Source organism: Aulostomus chinensis, chromosome 21 (genome assembly GCF_037954235.1).
Source record: "Aulostomus chinensis isolate RoL2024-O1b breed Wild chromosome 21, RoL_Achi_v1.0, whole genome shotgun sequence".
Taxonomy (NCBI): Eukaryota; Metazoa; Chordata; class Actinopteri; order Syngnathiformes; family Aulostomidae; genus Aulostomus; species Aulostomus chinensis.
The window spans coordinates 6877577-6896548 of NC_141340.1; the positions used below are offsets into that span (position 1 = coordinate 6877577).

The 18972-nt window shown below is 42.9% G+C and overlaps 2 protein-coding genes across 6 annotated transcripts in view; one reads left to right on the plus strand and one right to left on the minus strand.

The window, feature by feature from the left end:
- The window catches only part of LOC147241498 (collectin-12-like), a 50046-nt gene that overhangs the window by 193 nt on the left and 30881 nt on the right, over window positions 1–18972 (plus strand). Inside the window, exons 2-8 of one of the 5 annotated variants that reach the window (XM_086192198.1) lie at window positions 4954–5039; window positions 5173–5317; window positions 5820–5907; window positions 7191–7281; window positions 7723–7874; window positions 9116–9409; window positions 10331–10381. In XM_086192198.1, coding sequence (XP_086048324.1) covers window positions 9403–9409; window positions 10331–10381 — 58 coding nt within the window. In that variant the 5' untranslated portion in view covers window positions 4954–5039; window positions 5173–5317; window positions 5820–5907; ... (1 more) ...; window positions 7723–7874; window positions 9116–9402. Of the gene's footprint in view, window positions 1–4953; window positions 5040–5172; window positions 5318–5541; window positions 7282–7722; window positions 7875–9115; window positions 9410–10330; window positions 10382–18972 lie in introns of those variants that run through there. The other 4 variants (XM_086192200.1, XM_086192199.1, XM_086192202.1 and 1 more) reach the window with 4 other exon arrangements.
- Window positions 12–4858, minus strand: LOC147241499 (clusterin-like protein 1). The gene is made up of 8 exons (XM_086192203.1): window positions 4617–4858; window positions 3947–4048; window positions 3712–3860; window positions 2730–2900; window positions 2172–2616; window positions 1289–1417; window positions 985–1199; window positions 12–871 (listed from the first exon to the last, which is right to left on the minus strand). Exons 2-8 carry the CDS (start codon window positions 4035–4037, stop codon window positions 662–664), a joined length of 1410 nt encoding a protein of 469 aa, XP_086048329.1. The 5' UTR covers window positions 4038–4048; window positions 4617–4858; the 3' UTR covers window positions 12–661.

The following is an 18972-nucleotide window of genomic DNA, read 5'->3' on the forward strand; positions in this document are numbered from 1 at the left end:
GTATGGTAACAAATAAAATGTACCAAGCCAGCAATAACAACAATTAAGTGCCTTCACGTACAGAAAGACAAGAGAAATACTTTTTATTCAACTTTATTAACAGCATGTGTGAACGCTTGCATATCAAAATGGACAATGTGCAGTTCTCTACCGTGAATGCAATCATGATATACAAGACGGTACTTTTGTTGGTCGCAACAACAATAACCAAACATATGAAAGAGTGGAGAAAAGTGTTGATTCATATTTCACGTTTTTTTCTTTAAAAAATTAACAGGAGGTCAACTCCAGTTAATATAAATGGACAAAAAGCTCCAAGCCGAGCAAATTAGCTTTTAAAATGTTTGTAGTTTTTTTTGTTTGTTGCTGTTTAATTTTTTCCCCCCACATTTGCATTTCCATCGAGTCTTTTACAAAACCGGTACTTGAATCGACACCTGACACCTGCAGTTGCTGGAGTGTTCATGTACATTACCCCATTATGAAGAGGGGAAAAAAAAAAAAACATAAACTGGACAATTTAGAGCCTAGCTGCAGGTTGTGGAGTCCAGTTAGTGTAAGATGGTGTCCAAATGCATCAGGACTTACTGTGGTGCAAACATTTCAAAAAAGATTCATTTAACTCCCAATCAATTTGGTGCTTCAGCAGACCCGGAGGCCACTAAGCCGCAATGGTGCCTGAATCGGGAGCTCTAATCTGCCGTTTATGGAGCGTCAGAGCCTCCTGAGCTACGTAGTGAATGAACATAGGGTCGTCCACTCTCAGGTCTGCTGGCACCGACACGGCTACTGGACCAGAGCCCAGTGTGGTTACAACCACGCTGCTGTCAACCTTGGACGTGTAGTTCTTCATCTTCTGCTGTTGATCTACCTAAAAGATTAGAGACTGGATTGGAGTTTGCGTGAAGTGATGGAAAAAAAGTATTAAATCATAATGCCTGCACTTGGCAGTGTCCTCCCAAATGAACTGTGAAAAGAAAATACCCTGATTACGCTGAAGACGTCGTGCGGACCCAGTGCGGCGTCGGCCAGCTGGCTGACCCAGCCATACTTGTTGTACGCGCTGCTGAACCATCTCTGCGTGTCGGCCGTGTGCGCCTGGACCAGCAGCAGCCTGTTGTAATACTGCTGACGGGAGGAGTTCAGCAGCATGTACATCTCCTCCACCTCAGACTGCAGCTGCCGCACACCGGGACACTCTGAGTCATGAATACATGATCGTGTGATTGTATATTTGCACTCTGAAATCAATCGTAAAGAAAAATCCCCCATTGTACAGGTGATTTACCTTTTAACAGATAATCTGCACATGTCTGGCACATGTCCTGGAGCTTCCAGCACTCAGATACTTGCCTGCGGAGCCGTCTGCACAGATATCTGCTCTGGGGCTGTTCAAAAGCAGGAACTGGCCCTGGATCTTTGTAAAGATTTGAGAGCAAGGAAATAAGAAAGAAGAAGAAGAAGAAATTTGAAGAAAACAAATATTTAAAGTGATACTTCACCCAAAAAGAGCAATTTGCCTCTCAAATTCTTCAAGCCACAAAGATGTTTTTCCTTCACTCCGTGAACTCTTGGTGACTCCAGAAGTCGGAAAAACACCGGACGCATTTTTTTTTTTTTTTTAGCCAGAAGCTAACGGAGAAGAACTACCAACAACAGCAAAATTCCAAATTCTGGAGTCATGGGAAGTCAAAAGTCTTTGTAATTTCAAGGCATCTAACTATGATTCCATCCATCCATTGTCTCCCGCTTATTCCTGTTAAGGGTCGTGGGGGGCTGGAGCCTATCCCAGCTACCTTCGGGTGAGAGGCGGGGTTCACCCTGGACAGGTCACCAGTCCATCACAGGGCCAACACATTTAGACAGACAACCATTCACACTCACAGCCACACCTACGGTCAATTTAGAGTATCAGTCAGCCTCGTCCCCTCTTGATGTCTTTGGACTGTGGGAGGAAGCCGGAGTACCAGAGAGAACCCACGCAGGAACAGGGAGAACATGGAGACTCCACACAGAACGATCCTGTGCTGGAGCCGGGAGTCAAGCCTGGAACCTTCTTGCTGTGAGGGGACAGTGCTGACCACTGCACCACTGTGCTGCCTCCAACTATGATTCATTGAAGGGAAAATTACATTTCTCGGGCGAAGTGTCGCTTTAATGTAAGAGGATACCTGTGTCGGATTGGTGGAATTCCTTTAATTTTTCTGTCTCCTCAAGCACATCAGTCACCATGGAGCTGAAATCCTCCAGCATGTTCCTCCCAAAGTCATAGACTGAATCAAGGACGTGATCCAGACCAGTGGTTCTGAAGAACCCTGCGCTGAAGCTGCTCTGCCTGGCTAACAGGGGAGTGGGCTGCAGCCCGGTAGCCAAGGCCACCGGGAAGGAACCTCCAAACACCTCCGGCATGTTCTTGACCAGTAGGATGCTGTGGTTGTAAAGGAGGCTGGTGTTAGCCAACAGCTGGCTGAAGGTCGCCTCCGCCTGCAGGAGTTGCAGGTCGGCTTTATCCTCCGTGACCTGGTTCTGAGCTAAGCTGGTGCCACCTGCTCTCTCCTGGGTTTGATTGTCCATCTTTTCAAGTTGGGAAGACATTTTCCTGAAAAACTCCTCGACCTGGAGAGATTCGTAGAACGTGTTTGGAGCTCCTTCTTTTTATCATTATTATTATTTTATTTATTTTTTTACAAACCAAACTTTTTTAGGAAAACACGTCAAACATGTCAAACCTTGGACGAGAAAGAGATGAAGCCCCGGCGACAAGTGGAGCTGTAGAAGGTCTTACAAGTGTCTTCCAGACAAGGTCGACATTCCTCTAAAGAAGATTTAGTCAAATCCTGACATTGCTGTTCAGCTTCCCCGAGTTTCTGCTCCATCTCCTGGGTCAGCTGCGTCACCCCCTAAGAGAACCCCCCCAAAAAAAGAGATTCTGTCACAGAAATATTGCCTCTTATTAAGGCAAGTAGAAGACACAGCCTCCCCTGACAGTCAGCCCCATGTTTTATTCTGAATCCACACACAGCTCATTTATCCCGACTGAACTCGCCCCTCTCCCACATTCATTATTCATTGTCAGCTTTGAGGTTCCTTCACAGTTACGAGGCTCAGAGTCTGCGGTTGGCTCCGGGGCGAGAGAAGAAGACCGGCAAGTAACAGTTAAACCGCTCCCATCACGTTGTGTGAAATGTGAATGTTACATGACGACTTTGTGGTGTTTTCATTGTGGTTTTCTTACACTGGGGGGTTGGGGGGGGGGGGGGGTTTGATTGCTGTAAATATCAACCATGCGAACAGCGCTGATAGAGGCCCCGCGTCACAGCTGCGCCGGGTTGATGGACAAGAAAGTCAGAGGGTCTTCAAAGTTTTGTTGTTGTTTTTTTTTTTGCAAATTTGAGGAGGAATCATCAAGTCAACATGCTGGGGGGAAAAAAGTGAATCAAATATGTCATTTCTCGTTAACAGTAGGTGGCGCTACAACAGTACGGGCGCAGATTTATTTTGGCTGGCTCTTGTAGAGTCAAGTTATAATCCCCCTGTTCAGTGGCTGGAAATGATGAAAACAAAAACAAAAAAAAGAACCTCTCATCCTAAAGGTGTAAACAGGTGACCGGTGTGTGGAGCCCTGGAGGGGCCGGAGAGAGAGAGAGACAGTATTTGTGGCCACCACGTGTGAGTTGCTCTGGACCCTTGATGTGGCAGTATGTCAGGTACCTTTGTCTTGACCCCGCTGTGTCTCACTGCATCCATGAGACGTCTGTGCTTCCCTTCTTTGGTCTCCATCATTTCCTTCACCTGCGTCACCCCCAGTAACGCTTGCTTCATCTCCTCACTGACGTAGTGCCTCCCTGCATCAGACAACTCTGCACACCAATGAAACGCATGTTACCTGTGCTACACAGACCGTTGGGTTATTGGTAGCGATCGTAAGAATACATATGATGTTTACTTGTTAGTGTGTCGTCACTCAGTGGAGGAGATTCAGCAGTACAGAGCAGAACTCCCGTGATGAAGAACGTTAGCGCCAGCAAGCCCCTCATCTCGTCTCACCCTTAGAATGAAGTGCAGAGATTATTCTCATTCTCCTGCTGTTGCTCCCTAAAGCTGCCACAAGATGTCACCGTTTCTCACACATTACAAGCTTGATGCTGCTTAAAAAAACAACAACAACAAAAAAACGTTTGCAAAATGAAGCTCAACTTAATTGACATTTGAGGGCCGTGCCAAGTAAAACGCTCGCAAAAAAGAAATCCTCTCTAAAGCTAGCGCTGCTGCAGCAGACTAGACCTGCAGGGCTTCAAACATGGTTTTAACAACTTTATACGCTTTTGAATTTTATCATTAATTCTGTTCTTTTTTCTTTTCTTTTTTTTTTTTTAAAGAAGCTGCAGTGGTTGTTTTTCAAGAGTAAATATGTTCTTGTTCCTGCAGCACGACTCGTGTGGCCCACAAAATGTTTGAATTACTTTAACTGACACACAGTGATGCATCTCAGGCTGCACACACCCTCAAATCAACGTGGGACCAAAAAAAGAAGAAGCTGTTTTTAATGGTTTCTGTGGATAAACGCAGCTGTGATAACCATTGGAAACTAAATAAAGGGTAAAATAAATATTTACCTTCAGAAGTATGAAACCAGTGGCATCCAGAGCAGCAGGTCTGGCTGTCGAAGCAGTGAGGGAACGAGGCATCTGCTTCCTCGAAGGATTGTTCTATTTTTATGGATCTACTCAGCAGCGCAGATCCTATTAGTGAGTTTGCATTATTGCTCATCAAGCCTTATGAGCACCGCATAATTGCTAATCATCTAACGGCCGGGTTTTAAAGGCCAGTAAACGTTACCATGCTCTGTTATTTGCAAGTCTGCTCCACCTAATTGTCTCTGAGTCGTCCTCAGGTGAAGGTTTATGCTCCAATTTGCATCAGGCTGACAGTAAGCCCGAGTCTCCCCTGCAGAGACCTGGCACACACCGGCACAGACTTGGCAGAGTTCGGCGCGGTAGGCTGCAGCAGGAGCAGCAGGACGGTGTGAACATGTGCTGGTGAGCACGCACAGGAAGCTGTTGTGTTTGGCTTTACCTTTGCCTGCAAGACAAGTTTACTGCACACCTCCGCAGCAACAGCCTTGGGCCTGAAGATTTTTTTTGGGTGTTTTTTTTTTTTTTTTTCCCCCAGGTTGTTCATCCATCCATCCAATTCTCAACGCAATATATCAGCAACACCTCGAGGGAATTTCTTCACATTTTTGGCACCAACTTGCGCTGAGACTCGAGGAGAGAGAGAGAGAGTTTGTTGGTCAAAGGTCAAGGTCACCAGAGATGTACGCGCTACCTGTCCCACTCACATTAATGTAATATCTCAGGACGGCCTTGAGGAAATGTCTTCAAATTTGCACAAACACCCACTGGGACTCTCAGATTAACCTGACAGGTCAAGGTCAAGTTAAGGTGGCTGCGATGGGGGCCACGTTGCTGAAGCAGACAACCACAATGAGGCATGTGTAGTTGCATTACAAAGTGCGACTTGTATCAGTTTATGTGTCGCACAGCTATAGCGTGGTTGTCTGATTTGAGGACTGGGTGTCCTTTGGCAAGATATTCAAATTGAAAGATACTATATGAGTATAGTTTATTTTTTCTATCATCACACGCCTCCATTAGATTTCATTAATTTCATATGGCTTGAAAAAAAAAGTTCATCTCTCGCTCCCTGCCTGCCCGCCGCCGGCCGAGTGATCTGAGCTGCCAGTTTTTCCTCATCATGATATCTAAACATGGCGGCAGCGTTGTTAATGTGGAATTCCTGTGTTCTTGCTTTCTCAGTCCTCTGATAATCTGAGCTCACCGCTGAAAGCCCTGACCCAGCAAATGAGGCCGCAACCTCTGAATGAAGACCAGCAGGAGCCCGGCTGTAAGATACCTGACCCGCAGCTGCTTTTTATCAGCTCGCCACGATCCCTAACACCAGCCTGCTGCTCCAATTAGAGCCGACAGTGAAATAACAGATTTGAAGCCTTTAGGAAAACAAGTAATTAGTTGCTTTATCATCTGAGGCTGGACTGGAGGGTAATATGTGATAGTCCGGGGTCAAATGTAACTATCAACAGTTTGAGTTTGAAGGTCCTGTTATCCAAAAAACACAACAGGTTAGATTTGCTGGGTTCTTTTTTTTTAAAGGTACCATGTGTAGGCTTTGGCTGACTGTATGTAAGTCAATATGACACTGCAATCTTTCAATCATCATGTGTGGCATCTTAGCATTAGCAAGACTGTAGCTGCAAGAATCCAGCTAAAAAAACAACAACGTGTATATCGACACCAAATGGAATGTTTGTATTGTGCACTAAAGATTGGTTCTGAATCATCCAAACTAGATCAGTGTGACTTATTCTCAAATGAGAAGGCCTGCACTGTTCTCAATAATGAGGATTGCCCAAAAATGTAAGGGTGCCAAGTCGGCCAAGTAAGATGTGTAACTTGTTTCAACTGGAAATTAAAAAAAAAAAACAAAAAAACTGGCCAGTTTTTAATTTTTTGGCTATTTTGCTTCCTTAATGTGACATTTGAGACACGAAAAATGTCAAAATACACAATAAGGTGTTCATCATAAGCCGAGTCACCCTCTGCACCTAGATCGGGCTGCTCGACGTGACATGCAGAATGTTCTCCTTGGTAAGATAATTTGAATAAAAATCACATTTTTACACATTTGAGCAATGCAAAACTGTAAATTCCAGACTTTGATGGCATTGGAGAGAAGTATGGGAGATTGTCGCAACTTTGACAGATTCTTGTTGCCAAATTTTTACCACCACTAAAACGATTTGTGTCATGCCAGGTAAAAACGGAAATTTGCCAAGAAGACGTCTGACCCAAACCTTTACGTGGGCTCAGGTTGGACGGACCGGGGCTCGCTGGTTAGCGTGCTAACTTCATAAACCCCTGCAGCAAGTCAAAAGTGTTATTTCTCCCCAGTCTGTTAACAATCTTTGAATTAGACGAGATCTTATCTACTTTTTCCTGGAAATCACAAGTGTTCAACCGTGTGAGATCGGGGCCACGTCAGCGAAACGTAACCCAGTGACACTAACTGTTCAAATAAGAGAGCAGGTCCGTCTAATTGCTTTGATGTTCCTCATTAGGCTGAAAGAATGCAGCTGTTTTCTGCCTTTGATCAGCGATGTGCATCTGCAGGCACGCCAGATTATGGACACAGGAAGTGTTGGAATTATCACTGCACCTGGGACAGTTGAGGGGGAGCAACTGCAGATGGAAATTGTACACTGTAAGTTTGATGCACTGATGTCGAGTGTTATTACATATTGAGTCATAAAAGTTTTTGTTGTTTGTTTTTAACGAGTAAACAATTTAAATGTGATATAATTTCAACTCAGAAAGACTTCTAGAATCAGATGATTACTTCATTTGATGATCTTATTTCAAGCACCAAATTCCTGAACATTTATTTTTCTTGCTGGTGTTTTTTTGGAAATGCAATCTAAAGGGGGGGGGGGGGGGATATTAGGACTGTATTGTTTTGCAGGAAATCCTGGGCAATTATGATAAAACACACATCTAAACCATAAGCACCATAAGTAAATATAAAAATGTTTCTGCTGAAAGGAAATGAAATGTGAATACGTAAAAACACAGAAACTGAGCTGAAACGTCGCTCCTTCGGTGTCGCTCCCCTCTCCTCTTTGAAATTATCTTTAATGGATACCAGATTTTTCAGATGGAGACGCGATTGCCATCAACGCCCAGTAACTCAATCTCATCAACGACTGGATCCCTGCTGGTCCACGCGACGTCTCAGTCTGGAGGGATGGACGCATGCAGCGGGAGGAGAGCAGGAGAGGACAGTGGTTCCAGTCAGAGGTGACTAGAGGCGGTGTGAAGCTGCTGGAAAGTTGTGATACTATATTTTTGTCCTTCACAATAAAAGTCTAGTTTTATTTGACCTTATTGGCCTGTCGTCATCAACCAGCAGATATGTTTGGTGGAAAGTGTTGAGGTGGAAATCTGAAAAATCTGGTGAAAAAAGTGCAAATTTTAATAATAATTTATGAAAATAAATGAATATGTGCTGTTTTTGGAGTGAAGTCCTCAGATTGTAGGACTGCATTCAGTATAAAAATGTTATTTTTGAACATTAAGGTAAAAGAATTAGCATCCAAAAATACTTTGGGTACCTAAAGTAAAAATACACCTCAAGCAGAATGATAATGTAAGATTCATGTACGGGATTGTGCTTACTTTTAATAAGTATTATCATTACAAAAAGTGTTTAATTAACTTTTTATTGATAAATCTGGAGGAAACCAGGGCTTTAAATCTGGTGCAGGCTATAAAGAATTTGTCATATTTGTATTAAAATAAATGAACTCTGACTTGCAGAAGGGAAACAGTATAATATTGGAAATGCGTAAACTACATTCTACATTGATATTTTAATTTCTTAACTTTCCTCTACTGTTCATCATTAAAGTTAATGTCATCTAATTAGGTACAAATCCAACAGCTGGAGTAAAGAAAGCAGCAATGTAGCCGCTTTGTTAGCTTCGTGTAGCGCAGGGCCTGGAGACTGTGACATGTGGAAACATGTATTTCTTGGTTGTTGGGGCTCCCCCCCCCCATGAACTGAGACCAAAAAAAATGTGTGTGTGTGTGTGTGTGTGTGTGTGTGTGTGTGTGTATGTGTATGTGTATATATATATATATATATATATATATATATTTTTTTTTTTTAATAATCTCTCAGATTATTTTCTAACCCACCAAAGTGACTGAATAGATTTGTAGAGGAGGTTAGTTCAGTTTTAAACTAGCTGACTGCTAGCTACATAACATTAGCTTCACATTTGATTGACAGTGGTATCAATTAGTGACGACTTCAACAACAAAAAAATACTTTCCAGTGTCAAATGATCTTTTTGAAATTGAGTAAAATTGTATCTGTATATCCACACAGTGATTATTTTGAAAACATACAGTGGAAATTCCACGAAATACTTAGAGAGGATTTAATTTTGAAAGTAACACCGGAAGTAGGTGTGTATCCTGACGTGTGTGTGTGTGTGTGTGTGTGTGTGTGTGTGTGTGTGTGTGCGTGCGCGCAGGGAGTCAGAACTCAGCCCATCGCAGCGCTGCAGAACTCGGAACTTCACATCCAAACTTCCACAGCGAGCAGAGAGAGATGATGGGAGTTTAAACCGAGGAACCAAAATGAAGTTTTACTTGTAGTTTTTGTTTTTGTTTCTGGTTTTTTTTTTTTTTTAATTCATTTTCGTCAGTTGTAGTTCACCGTGGAGCGAGTTTTCACTTTTTTGCGCTGGATGCTGAGATGCGCAGAAAGTGACAGGGGTCCTCATCTCTTCTTCGGTCCTCCAACGACTTAAAAAACGCCATGAAAGGTACGAGCCCACGTGCTGATTTTCTTCTTTTTAACCCTTAATGCACGTGAACAAACTAACCCCAACAGTCCATTTTTATTGAACTTTAGCCAGTCTGTCTTAGTTCTGTGCGTCACATCTGGATGACATTACGGTGCAGAAGTATTGAAAAGTGGGTTTTTTTGTTTTTGCATTCCATTGAAGCATACATCCAATCAAGTTTGCCCTGTTAGCATGCATATTTATGAATTTAATCAGTGGAAAGGATCGTGTTGGAAGCCGATGATCACGTCTGATTTACACGTTTAACTGCTTCTGCCTCTACATTGAAGTTAAAACAACCTGAAGTAAGCTGATGCCCATGGAGAGGTGATCCAGTTGGCATCGCTGCAACTTAAATGGTGCAAGCCCAGCCACCCCCCTCTGACCCCCTTCCATCACTAACACACACACACACACACGCACACGCACGCACACACTCATCCCTCCCTTTTTCATCTGCCCCCCCCCCCCCCCAGACACACACTCTACCCATGACGCCCCCCTCGGCTCCATCTGTTTGCCATTAGCCCTGATGTTCCTGCTCTACTCCAGTCTTCAGTGTAGTGTAGCAAAGTGTAATTAGGGTTTACTGTCAACAACCCAGAGAAACCACAGCCTGTGGCTTTTTACAGCTCTGGACCTCCTATATCTACACACACACACACACACACACACACTAGTGATGATGCTCCACTATCTCTGACCTAAGCTTTGTTGGCTGCTTGCTCAACACAGATCATTGTATTGAGGGATCTAAAGTTATGAGTTCTTGGCTCTGTGTGAACGCCCTGTAGGGTCTGTTACATTTTGTTTGCGTCCCAACTGCATTAAACACCACGTTACCTCCAGTAGTGTTAGCATGACCTATTTATGTCATATGTTTCTTATTATGTCACACAGACGACTTTGCAGACGAGGAGGAAGTACAGTCTTTTGGATACAAGAGGTTCGGTGAGTGACCTTTTCTTCATTGTTCAAACAGACACTTAACATTGCAGGAAGTCCACTTCCCCGCCTGAAATGCGGTAAACACAACCCTGAAATACTTCGAAATTTTGCTCCGCAGCATAAAATACACCAGTAAGTATCACGCTCGTGAATTTTGAAGAGTTTTAAAAATGGCTGTTGCTAACAAGTGGCCGGAGACTAAAGAAGATGTCACAGGTGCTAAATGTCAGCAAGAAAAAAATAGGAACAGCACGTTAGCATACGTTAGCCTTCTGTAACTTGTGACCGCATTTACGCTTCAGAATCCATAAAAGTGCTGTACATTTGTGGCAGTAATGTTATTGAGGCAAATTCTCATCAACCTTTTCTCGCCACAGAGCTTATATTTTTTAGAACCAGTCCAAAATTGAGGTCAAAATTCCAATTGCTTGTAGTCCAGGGAACGTAAGGGGATGCTAACTTCCAGATTAGCCTCCAGAACCCTGAGGCACTGTATTCTTTTCAGAATTGAAATAAAAAAGAGGTTTTGTTTTTTTAATTAAAGAAACTAAACGTTGCTTAGGTTGTTTGCAAATCACACTGTTAACATTTCTAAAAGAGGTTTTGTTTAAGTTTTAATCTCTATACATATCTGGCTAGGTCACTTGTGCGTTTTTGTTTTTTTTAAATTCCTTTTTAGGGTTTAAACATAAATGTGTCTGACAGTGTGAGAGCTCCAGCTCACCGCAGGCTCACCGACTGCTGACAGAGCTCACCAGATCAAGAAGTCTCAGCTTCTCTCGCTTTTATCCACTTAAACTGAATCGCTAAAAAAAAAAAAAAAAATACTGGCTCCCGCAAACATGAGCAGGACCTCGAAAATGCAGTAACTGTAATCGGCACGCATGTTTCAGAGTTTGCGTATGCACGTGCAGCATCTGTAGTAAGATCATCTGTGCAGGAGAAAGGTGCTCTAGATATTCATCACTCAGTTGGCTTTGGCGCCAATATGGCGGACAGGCTGGAGCTTTGTCTGACTGTCTGTTGCGGCAAACTTACAAAATATTGTGGTGACTATCAGAAGAATTACACTTGAGTATTTAGCTTTAGCCTTTAATATTTAAGAAAAGGAACAATATTTTAGAAGCTGCTTCATGTCTCCCCTTCTCTATTTAGTCACAAAAGCTATTAGAACTTATGACCCGGAACGCCACGTGACCCAATAAACTCCCGCACAAAGAGTATACAAAGCGTAGTTGGAACTAGAGGCTGATGGGCTTCCTCGTCTGATGTGTAGTTCCATGAAAATGTGACTCATCCTCCACAATATCTCCTCCTCTGGTCTGAGCTATTTTCAGCCATTTATTTAACGTACATTTTTAAAGTTGTTCGATGTTGATCAGCTCAAACATCTAATCGAATCCCTCCCTTTCAGTCACCATTGGAATGCACACAGAAAACTCATCCCAGTTGCATTGAAGCTGCCATCTTGTGTTTTTGAAGTTCTGGTTTCCATTTGCGTGGCCTTGTCACATGACGTCTGAGCGGGCCACGGTCGCATCCACGTGTGTGTGTATATTAAACCTGGCCACCTTATCGTCTTTCACCTCCATTTTTAATATCTCAAGTTGCCAGAGGCTTAGTCGCCATACAATGATGGATTCCTGAGACTGGCTGTTGGCTAACATGCAGGGAGTTTAATGTTGTTTCCTGTAGTTCAGGTGATTTTCAAAATTGCAGCATATTTAAAAAAAAAAAAAAAAAAAAGGAGAAGGGGCAGGCATCCTCACTAGCGCTGTCGTGGTAAAAAAAAAAAAAAAAATTAATAGTGACCAATAATTATGGTCAATTACCAGAAGTTATACGTAGTCATGTCCACCTCTGGCCGTCTGACTTATTACAGCAGGAACATGCAGGAAAACTGTGCCCATTAATCCTGATGATCCACAGACCTGCTCCGACTTATGACTCACACTTCCTGTAAAGAAGAAATCAGGGTAATTTTAGTGAACTGACCCTTTAAAATGAACCCTCTGGCCTCATCCCCTGGGAGCTTGACACACGTTTTATGACACATGACCTCGCTGATACTTTTCCTCGTCAGTTTGTTGTTGTTGTTGTTTTTTTTGTTGTTTTTTTTGTTTTGCCATCCAAGTGTAACATCGTGTTTCAGGATAAAATCAAGTGCCAGTGAAAGGAACAAACTGTGTCACACACAACGAAGCGCATCAATAATATCCTCCTCCTCGGAGAGAGAGAGAGAGAGAGAGAGAGAGAGAACGCGTGCTCCTTCATTGTTCTGTTGATTCAACAGTGAGAAGCCTCTCGGTCTGTGTTTAGGGTGTTTCTGCAGTGAGTCATGCAGTTCGGCCGAGGTCCATGAGAGCGGTGGACGACGCCGTGTAACCCAGCGCCGGCAGAGACGAGCTCAAACTGTGTTAAACCTCTTTTATCCGAGTCACCCGAGTAGAGGCATCCTGTTTGTCTTTCTGTGAGAGCGCGTGCGAGACCAACTCATGGATTAGATTAGAGCGCTACGAGGAGGGGGAGTCCACTCTTATTCAAATGAACTCTTGACATTCAGAGGAGTAGGAAAAGAGCTGCTGAGTGAGCGCAGTTGTTGCTCTCAGAGGCGGGGCAGATGTTTGGAGGTTTGGGGGGTGGGGGGGGGGGGGGGGGGGCTCCTCGCAACTCCCGAGGCTTCTTAAGAAAGAGTGCTGCGTTGATGCAAACCATCAAAACCCCTCCTTGTTCCACCATTAGCACTCTAATCACAGCACTCCTGGGGACACCAAGAACGGCTTGTACGCCTCCTTTGATCTGTTGTTCTCCCACTTAGTGTTTGAAACCCTTTGGACGAATCTGTGTCCAAGCCGAGCTCTGGAAGATGATGACCTTTTTGTTTTTCTTGGTCCGGCTACACACAAATCACATCACTTTACATTACTTCATCACTTTTCCCTGTCCAGTTCTTCCGTTCGCACCTAGTAAACACTAGACACAGGCTATGCGTGGAGGAGTATTTTTGTAGGCCCGTCCGAAGTCGGCATCAAAATGGGTTCCCTTGACCAAGACCTAATGGGACTTTGGATTATGGCAGAAAATTATCCGAGCAAACAAAAGTTTATGAGATTTACAAGCAAGATCATCTTCACGAATGAACTCAATTTTTACGGATTTCAAAGCGTAAACGCAGTATTTGGGAGTACAAAGCTAACGTGATGCTATGACCCGCATAATCTTTAGTAGTGTCTAGTTTTGGTTCATTTTAGCCAACGCCATTTTGAACACCTACAGTAAACGCACAAGTATGGTATTTACTGAGACAATTTAGGTTGTAGAACATTTTAAAAATATACACAAGCTTATGGTAGCCGCAGTCATATATATATTTTTGTCTTTTAACCAGAATCCAACTGGAAAAATTCCTTTTAGACAAAGGAACCAGGTTCGGACGGATGTTTCATGGTATGTAGGTCCTGAGTGATGCTGGATTTTTGGGAAAGAGGCTGATACCCATTAGGGATTGAGAAAATTCCATTATTAATATGTATATTTTTTTTGTTCATTATGCTCATGAATTTAACCATTGTAAACTACACTAAGTATCGTTTTCTGAATTGGGTATGGAAAAAGTTGCTGTATACGCTGCTGCTGAGATTTACACTGCACAATCTGCCAATATCGGCCTTTATTGCCCGCCAAGACGGGCTCTAACTTGGAGCTTTCTATGCAAGCAAATAAGAACATAGTTTATAGCATTCACTTTGAGCGTTGACGCCGCAATACCACAACGTGATCGACGTCCGCAACCCAATTAATCATTAGACTGATGGTATACAGTTCGAAATACAAACGTCTCCTGGCCTTTTATTACAAAGCTGATTCATGTTGGCCTGTTGTCCCTGCTAGCATTTTTCTTCTTCTTCTTTTCAAGATTTCTGAGCAGATGAATGATGCGAGCTGACGACGTGTTTCTGCTGGCATCTGTTTTCTATTTACATTACGGCGCTACAATTCAACCCCGAGTCTTTTGCGCTGACATGCAATGGATTTTTTGGGATGAATCTCTCTGGTGTCTCAACACATTAATTTTCGTATCGTCATAAATCAAAATTACGTGTAATTTATTGTGAGTTGGTTGTAAGTAAGAGGGGTTTCATCATCCAGTGATCAGTTGCGGTGTAAAGGACTTGCAGGCTGGCGCGCTTTGACTTTTCTCGGAGCAGCGGCGATGAAATGGTCAGATTGCTGTGTTTACTAATGTCCTCTCTACTTCTTCGACTACCTAAATTGCAAGGATTACTTCAATTCTTCAGCACAAAATAGCGTAATCTGCAAAACAAATCACCGAGCAGCCTCTTCTGTTTGTACTGTCTTCGCTGCTTAACTGCTATTCATCCGTACCAGCCAAGAGTTTGCCTCGGGACTTTTCTGTGAAACCTTTTGATGGTTTGAATTAAAACGAACAATGTGTTTTATTAAAATACATGTTCACACACACACCGTAAGTCTTTGTGACTGTGTGCTGAAAAGCACCCTTGGCGGTGTTTGTGTGATGTGAAAGTTAGCTTTTTGGAAGTCATACAAAACAACGCACACACACACACACACACACACACACACACACAATCAGAGGGGAACTGTTTCTGATTCTGTATCTCAGGCTTCATCCAGAGGGCATGCATACATGATTGATTTTCACACACGCATACTGATTATACCATTCGGACAGCATTCACAAGCATGAATAATGATGGATATTTACACAAATACACATTTTCCTTTGGCTTGTAACACACAGACACAGACACACACACACACACACACACACAGTTCATGAGTGAATTCATATGGTAATCCCATCTCTTTGCCTGCCAAGTTGAAGCCAGGCCGGAATAGCTTCCACTGTGTGCTCAACGTTTAGATATATTTATTTTTCTGTAGGGGGCTGACATAAGAAGGCCATCAAGAAAAAAACAAATCTACCTGAGTTTGGCTGAACTCTAACTGCCCTTTAAGAGCTGTTACAGTCATCGCACACTGGCGGTCAGCCATTGTCATTGTTCTGACTTCAAACCGTGACCCATGAAACCATGAAAACACTAAAACTCTTAAGAATAAGCTACTGGGGATACTTTCTTGAAAAGAAGGTGTATCAGATAAAAAGAAAGATTCACTTGTAAAGTTGGACAGGCTTTAGAAGTAGTTTGTTTGGTCTCTTAAATTTTAAAATGTCCTTTTTTCTCATGTCTAGTTTTGAAGGATATTACTGTTCACAACCCGACCAAGCACTTTTGGCACACAAGGCACTTCGGTCGCATTTTTTCAGGTGTCAGGATCTTGTGCATCTGTCTCTTTCCTGTGTGGGACTTCAGAACTGATGGGTTTGGGCCAATAGATATTGTCACTGGTTTGGCTGCTGCCAAAACGAAGGTAATGCTAACAGACTTTCAAAGTTATCAGATGGCTGTCGGCACGATACAACTTTGGTGCCTCGAGTTCAAAATCTTGTTCTATTCTCTTGTGTGTCGACAGCAAAGTCAGGTGTCGTATTAAAGGTGTTCACTCCCTTGTTGGTTGGTTTTACTGTCCGTTGAATGTCGGTCTCCAGATATGAGTCAGAGCCATGAAATAACAGAGTCCTGATTGCTCCGCTTAGCAGGTCCTCCTGGGATCTACCGCTGATGTCTTGATGGGGGTCTTACTCCCTGCGCTGCTTCCCACACATATGTGTTTGGAGGGGCCGGACTCAAGAGGTTTGTGGCCGGTGTGGAACCAAGAGTGCACTAATCTATTTCCTGCTCTTGTTATGGTTTCTCCAGCAAGGCCCGGAACATTCCTGGAGCCGAGCTCAGCATTGGGGTGTCTGTGCCTTGGAAGCAGCTGTGTCAGCACGCCCAGGTTCGGTTGAGTCCGGTGGGCGTTCGCCCCAGAAGCAGCTGTAGTCGTACTGACACCTCAGCCAGCACCTCATCCATCCTTGTTAACATGGAATCAAACACTGTTCTGTTAACATTACTCGCCAGTATTTGACAGACTGACACGTTTAATACAAACTGTCATGTGATGCTTTGCAGCGTGTCATCAGAGTAGAGACATTTTTCAGCTCTTTGCTGTGGTCTCGTTTTTTTTTTTTTTTTACAGTGTCGTGCTGTGGTTTCTCAAGATCTGCTTGTTCATAAACTGTGTGGCGAGTTTCTTTCTTTTCAAGTTCCTTTTGAAAATTGCACAATGGTCAATTCAGTGTCTGCTAATAGTGTCAGACTTTTCAAATTGCTATCAGACTTCATACTTGCAGCAATATATCTGACTGCATTCCTCGTACTTCATTGCCAGTAAGTTTTCTTTTAATACTTTAAGGCCACTTTCTGATGAGATTAGCTCTTGCAGAAGCTCCCTACATACTGTAAACCTGACCCGAGCGTCCATTGGGTCAAACACCTGCGCTTCTTCCTCATTAACTGTAAAAAGCAGACAGAGATTGGAAAGCACTTTCTGAGGTGGCCTGGCATTGAGTTTTGAATGCAAGAATAATAGTGTGTGCATGAGCCAGTGGGAAAGTTCCAAACTCCAAGGTGGGAGAACACACTTGAACGGCTGTCAAACTTGGAATACCCCACTAGGAAAGTGGGATGTTTTTGAAAGCTCGGAGAAATAGTTTCGGTGTCGTGAAATAAGAGAGATGTAGCCTCTCTGAGACGAAATAAATGTCAACTTTGTTCATTTAGTTCATAGTGTGGTTCGCGGTCATGTCAAACAACACATCACTTTACTTTTGTAAAAAAAAAAAAAAAAAAAAAGATTAACATTGTTCAATGTTTGGTTTGTTCATTTCACAGTCAGTTGGTCACTTGAAATGGGTTTTTGGTTCATTGTATTAAATAAGTTAACACCATATTAAGTTTTCAGTTTTTTTTTATTTACTTTTATGTTTATTTAAAAGGGACAGTGCATATCAATGAGCAATTCAGCTTTTGCAGTAATGTAGATATGCTAGTTAGGCAGAAGGCTAACTAAACTTCATCCCTAGTTCCTGGAGCGCCTCGATGTTTTGTTTTTCTTTTTTTCCTACAGCATAAAACAACAATAAATCTTCACTCGGGAATTTTGGAGCATATTGTGTCATAAAAAAATTCAGTTACTATCTAAAGACTTAACAAGACTATGGAAGACTACGGTGTAGTTTGTTCATCGCATAACGTTAGCTTCGTACTGCTAGCGTCAGCCATATAGCTTATTTTCGCTAATAATTCAAAGTCAAATACAAAAATCCCATAAGCTTTCAATCAAGGGATCCCAAATTGTTAAAAATACCACGTCCTAAAAGCCCCCCCCCCCCCCCCCCCCCCAAATTAAGAATTGTAAAATGTATTTTGATAATATTGTTTTTGGCTCAATCTTCCTCAAAACACCAGGTCCTACTGCCTGTTCTTAATTAGTCAGTCTCACACCTGTTGCTTGTTCACAAATTAACCGTTAGAAGCATTTTTCTATCTTGATTATACGATTTTCCTTGTGCTTTTGCTCCTGCATACTATTTTCAATCCAATAGCCTGAGCGCAGATTTACTATTTATTTTGCCCCTGAGAACTTCTCCAAGCACATTAGATAAAGAGAGAGGAATGTGGTAACCAGAAAAGAAGGGAAAATGTGAGTGATAAAGAAAGATGGCAGATGTTACAAGTTCTAATTCCTGAGGAGACTCACTGGAGCAGTGAAGGATAATGTGATTAAAAACATTGTATCCAATGACAGCCAGTACCTTACAAATCTAACATGTCAGGCGTGAATTCTATTTTCTCTCGGAAGGCAAAGGAGAGTTCACCCAGAGATTTTGGAGGAGTTTGGTCTCTGAGTAAAACAAAATGATGACATGCAGACCAGAGATCATGTTTCTGGTGTCTGGTCTTGAAGACAGAGTCTTAATATCAGTGGACAGGCAGGAGGAGAGATAAAACTGAGATGCTTACTTAGCATCAAGAGCAGGGCTTGGCGAAAGGGCTATTTCATCCCAGGAGATGGGAAGGGAGTGTTGAGGAAGTGGGAGAAGGTGGAGGAGATTCAGCCGGTTGTAAGTGAGGAGCAGGAAGTGGATGGATGGATGGGTTTGGAAGAGCATGAGAGGAGCTCTTTGTGAGGAGATAAGATGCGGAGATAACGACGTGAGTGAGTATGTGCAATGGTAGTAAAGGGAGTTGTGATGGTAAAGAATCCAGCTGGAATTATTTATTTATCATGCACCTTTATGCCGTAAGATAATGTGGAATCACCTCCACCTGGTATTTAATCTTGCAGACAACTAGAGTCTTAATTCTGTTATGATGCAACCCATGCAGCTAAGAAGGAAAATGGCAGCCGATCAGAAAGCGCTTCCATGAGCAATTATTTAGGCTTTTTTGCAGGACAGTCGCAGCAGTGAAGTTACTCACCGCTGTATATGCATTCCTGCTGAGCTCAAATACCATTTTGTGGCACTTGGATCGGAGCTTTTAAGCCTCTTATCGTGTGTTGTGCTCCATTTTTGACAGCTATAGTTAGTAAGATTTTATACTGTAGATGTGAATAAGCAGATGTTGGCTAACACGTTCAGAAGATGCCAGCTGCAGCTGGGA

Bases quoted from the DNA above. Each gene is read 5' to 3' on its own strand.
- LOC147241499 (XM_086192203.1), bottom strand. From the start codon at position 4,037: ATGAGGGGCTTGCTGGCGCTAACGTTCTTCATCACGGGAGTTCTGCTC. The intron at 2,901-3,711 runs GTACCTGACATA...GGGTTCTCTTAG, and splicing joins ACAGCGGGGTCAAGACAAAG to GGGGTGACGCAGCTGACCCA. The intron at 2,617-2,729 runs GTTTGACATGTT...GAATCTCTCCAG, and splicing joins TCATCTCTTTCTCGTCCAAG to GTCGAGGAGTTTTTCAGGAA.